At 48.2% G+C, this 5,980-nt stretch overlaps 1 protein-coding gene across 1 annotated transcript; it reads left to right on the plus strand.

The window, feature by feature from the left end:
* Positions 1-2,193: 2,193 nt before the first annotated feature.
* On the plus strand, positions 2,194-4,551 carry LOC111224245 (prolyl-tRNA synthetase associated domain-containing protein 1-like). Its single transcript, XM_022748668.1, has 4 exons — positions 2,194-2,345; positions 3,121-3,246; positions 3,933-4,022; positions 4,148-4,551. The coding sequence occupies exons 1-4, from the start codon at positions 2,265-2,267 to the stop codon at positions 4,358-4,360; spliced, it is 510 nt and encodes a 169-aa protein (XP_022604389.1). The 5' UTR covers positions 2,194-2,264; the 3' UTR covers positions 4,361-4,551.
* Positions 4,552-5,980: the final 1,429 nt, after the last annotated feature.

Consider the following 5,980-nt stretch of genomic DNA (forward strand, 5'->3'; position numbering starts at 1 on the left):
GCCAAGTGGCAACTGTCATGACGTCACCGATCGGTTTGTGAGCTGTTGCTTTGAAGCTTTGAGGAGGGAGGAGGAGGGAGGAGGAGGAGGGAGGGAGGAGGGAGGAAGGAGGGAGGGAGGAAGGAGGAAGGAGGAGGAGGGAGGAAGAGGGAGGGAGGAGGGAGGAGGAAGGAGGAGGAGGGAGGAAGAGGGAGGGAGGAGGGAGGAGGAAGGAGGAGGAGGGAGGAAGAGGGAGGGAGGAGGGAGGAGGAAGGAGGAGGAGGGAGGAAGAGGGAGGGAGGAGGGAGGAGGAAGGAGGAGGAGGGAGGAAGAGGGAGGGAGGAGGGAGGAGGAAGGAGGAGGAGGGAGGAAGAGGGAGGGAGGAGGGAGGAGGAAGGAGGAGGAGGGAGGAAGAGGGAGGGAGGAGGGAGGAGGAAGGAGGAGGAGGGAGGAAGAGGGAGGGAGGAGGGAGGAGGAAGGAGGAGGAGGGAGGAAGAGGGAGGGAGGAGGGAGGAGGAAGGAGGAGGAGGGAGGAAGAGGGAGGGAGGAGGGAGGAGGAAGGAGGAGGAGGGAGGAAGAGGGAGGGAGGAGGGAGGAGGAAGGAGGAGGAGGGAGGAAGAGGGAGGGAGGAGGGAGGAGGAAGGAGGAGGAGGGAGGAAGAGGGAGGGAGGAGGGAGGAGGAAGGAGGAGGAGGGAGGAAGAGGGAGGGAGGAGGGAGGAGGAAGGAGGAGGAGGGAGGAAGAGGGAGGGAGGAGGGAGGAGGAAGGAGGAGGAGGGAGGAAGAGGGAGGGAGGAGGGAGGAGGAAGGAGGAGGAGGGAGGAAGAGGGAGGGAGGAGGGAGGGAGGAAGGAGGAAGGAGGAGGAGGGAGGAAGAGGGAGGAAGGAGGAGGGAGGGAGGAGGGAGGAGGAAGGAGGAGGGAGGGGTGGATCTGACCTGTGTCCTCGAGGACACCAGGTAAACACCAGGTAAACTCACCTGCATCAACCTGACAGCAACAGGCTCCTGGCTGAGCCGTGCTAAGATGCTGCTAACACGGTTAGCTGTCTCAACTGTTACATCAGTCTTACAGGCTAATATATATGTGAGGAGTAACTTGTTATTGTAGCTGAAGTTAGCATGTGTGCTAACGTTAACCTGTGAAACCACAGTGTAAAACGTATTCTAACACTAAGATGATGAATAACGGCTCCTGGACGTTTTGCTCCTTCCCTCCATCACTTATGGACGGCTGCAACAGCTTCCAGTCAACCTGTCAGACTGTTGCTCTGTCCTCACTGAGCTATGAAGTATTATTTTACATCTCTACTATAATTTATACTTGTTACTAAATAAGATTTATCCACCTCTTTATGATGCAGACTTGTCTTGTGACAGTGAAGTTCACCTGCACCTTCATTCACAACTGTATTCTACTTTTAATTTGTCAGTTACAGTTGATTGTAAATTGTTGAAATTAATGCAGTTTTAATGTGAATAAAGTTTTTTATGAAGCTTTGCTTTGTTGATGGTTTTTATGGAGCGTGTCTGGTGTGAATTTGAACAGTAGCAGCAGCACAGTATAGAAATCACAATCAATTTTCCTGAATTTGTAATTATTCAAAGACTTTCTATGTTGCTTTAATCGACAACAAACACGATAGAAATGTTTAGATGTGGTCAGGATGAGATATCTGGATATTATTGTTAATGTTCATTTTATTAATCAATCTTCACTTATTAATATTTCATTTACTTCCTCATTAAAATGCAGATTTGTTTACAGTCTTCTTCTACTCTGCCTTTACGGTTGCATTTCTGTGTTTCTTTGCTCATTACTGCCACCTACAGACCAGCAGCGGGAAACCAGTCTTTATCCTGTGGTTCAGTTTATTATGAACTGCCTCTGTGTGAAGATCAATAATCTGATGATATCAGATGTTACTTTAATACTTCAGCTCCTGTACTCACTGTCAGGTGTCATGGAGTATTTCCACCTGCTGGTAAAGATCTGAGAACTTCTTCAACCACTGGTGCCTTATTTTATTATCTCTAACCAGGAGATCAATCAGTTATGATCAGGTGATCAATCATCTCTCCTCTGTCTTGTGGTGAACCTCAGGCTTTGGTTCAGGTCCTTTTTTATTTGTTTATTACTGACTGGAGGAAACAGCTGAGACTCACTTCCTGTCCAGAGGGGGCGGTAGAGAGATCAGCTGCGGGGAACTGAGCACAGAAGAAGAAGAGTGTACTCCTGCAGCTGTGTCTGTCCAATGACTCTTAGTCTGTTATTCACTTTAAACTGAAGATGTCGGAAGAGCTGCGGTCACAGCTGGAGAACTACCTGCAGACCCTGGACATCCAGACCACCTGCGTGGACCACCCACCGGTAAAACTGAACCCGAACCCCGCTCAGTCCCTGTCAGGGAGTCCGCTACCAGAGACCGGTTAGAAAACTTCACAGTTAAACATTGACTTGAATCCTGTGACTTTTCTAAACAACGTTAAACGCGTTCAGAGACTCAGTTTGAACATTAAAGCTCCACGTGTTTATTCGGCGTCATCAAAAACAACTAGAGACACTTTGTCTCATAGTTTTACCTGCGTGTTGTCTCCTCAGCGGCTTCCGTCCACACACACGTGGACACATTAACAGGTGTGATCTGAAGTGAAGGACAGTTGAACTGTCTGTGAGTCATAGGCCGAATCCACCATTAGATCACCTGAAGCGGGAAGAGACTCATGATCTGTGCTAATGATGAAGGTGAGGTGAGGTGAGGTGAGGTGAGCTCTAAAATGGCGCGATTTTAAACGGTGTCTGGCGTCATGAGCTTCAGACATGAAACGTCACGTAGCAGCAACAAATGCAAAATGTGGTTGTTTATTTACGTAGACTGAACACACCTTGACACAGGTGTGGTTTTATTAATCATTCATTAGAAGCAGGTACTTCCGGTGTTTCTGCTCTGACGGTGAATTACTTGGAGGAGTTTCTGTTCACACGCTTTTATAACTTGACACGTCTCTGCTGCACGGAGCTGCAGTCACCTGCAGGGGGCGTCAAAAGACAGCATGTGTGCCCCCCTCCCACACCTGCAGAGTCACTGAGCTTATTCTTTCTTTATTTAGTTATTAGTTCATTCTGATTTTATTCTCATATCCAGGTGTTCACTGTGGAAGAGATGATGCCTCACCTTCAGGAAGTGGGCGGAGCTGTCACTAAAAACCTTTTCCTGAAGGACAAGAAGAAGAAGGGTCTGTGGCTGGTGTCGGCTCGCCACGACCACCAGGTCAGCTCCCACAAACCCCCACTATTGTTTTTAAATGTTCTCATCTAACATTTGATCTTTTAACTGTAATTTTGGAAGAACAGTGTCATATTGAATAAATTGTTATATACCATATATTTTATGGAGAAGTAAAAGAAGTGGAAAATTAAATAAAAAAAATAATAAAAAAAAAATATTCAGCGTTTACAATAAAACACAAAAGAAATGAGTAAATGTTTGTGTGAGTGGACGTCAGAAATAATGATGTTTTTATCTGAATCAGAAATATTCATTTTAGTTTAAAAGTTAAAACTATGATCAACATGTTTTATCAGTCACAGGCTGAATTATTCTTTAATTCATCATTCAATTCATCCCATCAATCTATAGATGGATGGATGAATATAGATAGACAGAAGATGGATAGATGATGGATAGATCGTATCAGTGAGTGAAGACAGGAGTCTGACCCAGGACCTGGACCCGCTGATCCAGGTCTCACCTGCTGACACTCAGAGGGTCCAACACAAACTGAACTCCCAGAATCCTTCTGTGTTGGTGAGCGTTATACACTGACCTCTGACCTCTGTGAACCTGCTCAGGTGAACTTTCTGTTTCACCTGCAGTGACTCAACACAGACTGAGCTCACCACGTCCTGCACCCGCTCTTCACTCATCCTCCCATGATCCTCTCTGTTCCTCTGCAGGTCAACCTCAATGACCTTGCCAAGAAGCTCGGCGTCGGAAGCGGCAACCTGCGCTTCGCAGATGAGGCGACCATGTTGGAGAAACTGAAGGTGAGAACTGGTTAGAGATCCAGAACCAGAACTAGATGAGGAGACGGGTTCTGGATCAGACCGACGCAGTTATTGATCTATGTTCAGTTTGATTGATGTCTGATTATTGATCCGTCTCCTCTCAGGTGGGTCAGGGCTGCGCTACGGCTCTCGCTCTGCTCTTCGATAGGGACCACAGCGTAAGGTTGGTCCTGGACCGGGACCTGGTAGAAGGAGGCCACAACATGGTCTACTTCCACCCCATGACCAACGCCGCCACCATGGGGCTCCGCCCACATGACCTGCTGCGCTTCCTCAAGGAGACGGGACACGAACCCGTCCTAGAGAGCTTTGAGTAGGGACCGGACCTGGGTCAGGGAGTGGACAGGATCAGGCCGAGGGATTAAAGAGTGTTCTAGTCCGGTCTGCTGTTAGACCAGGACCTGGAGAGGACCTGTTTATCTTGGAGGGAGTTTCTGAGGAGGAAAGTCTCAGTCCTGAGTCTTTCTCCCTGTCTGTGTGTGTGTGTGTGTGTGTGTGTGTGTGTGTGTGTGTGTGTGTGAGAGAGTGAACCCCCCTCTTTTTCTGTGAACCTCCCTCTGTCTCTCTCTCTCTCTCTGTCTCTGTCTCTCTCTCTCTGTCTCTCTCTCTCTCTCTGTCTCTCTCTCTCTCTCTCTCTCTCTCTATTGTTTTATAAAATTAGCAAATGAATAAACGTTACACACTGACTCTCAGTTCTCAGGAATTCTTTCACACGCTGTGTGTATGTTTCTGGACTGGTGGTGATCAGATTCTGAATTACAGTTAAAATACTCATCATCACCATCACCATCATCATCACCATCACCATCATCATCATCATCAGGACCGGACCTGGAACCAGGACCAGAACAGAGCCAGACCAATGCCAGACTGTCCCCCTTCATGGTGCAGGCCCCTGGACACAGAGAACAGACACATTATTGATCATCACATGTACTGAATCAATAATTGATCAGATGTGATGTCTCCACATTATCTCAGTGAGCAGCTCACCTGTTGTCTGAGCTCTGCAGTGACTGACGCTGCCCCTTTAAGAAATCCAGGAAGTGGAAGGGGGAGGGGCTGCCTGGTTCAGTTGAGGGAACAGGTGTGTGCGCTAACAGGGATGATGTCATTCTCTGAGTCACCTGGGAGATGAGGGCTAGGGACAGCGTGGACAGAACGAGAGAGAGAGGAGGAAGAGGAGGCCTTCATCACTCCTGTGTGTCTGCCTGAGGAGGAGATCAATGCTGCTGTTTGAAGAGGTGAGAGAGAGAGAGACGATCACATGTAGCTGCAGTTAGTTTCAGCTCTTTAACTCTTCACCTGTTGTGTGTGAAACAGTTCAGACTGATCTGAGACCAGAGGATCAACAAGTTCAATCAGCTGTTTAATAAACTGATGACTGGAGTTCATCCTGTTTCAGTTAGAGAGCAACTGACCTGAGTTCAGCCTCAGACCAACACACACACCTGGAGAATAAGTCTCACCCCAAACTGAGCTCAGCTGATGTTTTCTCTAAACTGGTGGTCTGAGGAGGAGGGGGAGGAGGAGGAGGTAACAGAGCTAGAACAGAGCAAGTCCCGGGCCCTGGTTGGTTCCTGGTTCTGGTCCTGGTTCCGGTTTTGGTCTTGGTCCTAGTTCTGGTTCTGGTTCTGGCTCTGAGCTTGCAGATGAAACTGGTTTTATCCTGGAGGTTTGAACTTTTTCTAACTTTCACTACATCGCTATAAACATCCTCCATCTTTGCTCCTGTTGGTCTGAGCCCTGAGCTCTGACCTCTGACCAGAGGGAACCTGCTTTATCAGGTTGTTCCAGGTGTCAGGGTGCAACAGGTGAACAGAGAACAAACAGGTGACTAACAGTCTGAACACAAACACATACAGTGTTTAAATGACTCACAGGTCCCTGAGGGGGTGTGTGTGTGTGTGTGTGTGTGTGTGTGTGTGTGTGTGTGG

This window comes from Seriola dumerili, unplaced genomic scaffold (genome assembly GCF_002260705.1).
Source record: "Seriola dumerili isolate Sdu_G_001 unplaced genomic scaffold, Sdu_1.0 BDQW01000127.1, whole genome shotgun sequence".
Lineage (NCBI taxonomy): Eukaryota > Metazoa > Chordata > Actinopteri > Carangiformes > Carangidae > Seriola > Seriola dumerili.

What these genes read in the sequence shown, in the direction of transcription:
- LOC111224245 (XM_022748668.1), top strand. Translation starts at nt 2,265, where the DNA reads ATGTCGGAAGAGCTGCGGTCACAGCTGGAGAACTACCTGCAGACCCTG. An exon ending in CCTGCGTGGACCACCCACCG is followed by an intron (nt 2,346 to 3,120) that starts GTAAAACTGAAC and finishes TCTCATATCCAG; the next exon opens with GTGTTCACTGTGGAAGAGAT. An exon ending in CCATGTTGGAGAAACTGAAG is followed by an intron (nt 4,023 to 4,147) that starts GTGAGAACTGGT and finishes GTCTCCTCTCAG; the next exon opens with GTGGGTCAGGGCTGCGCTAC.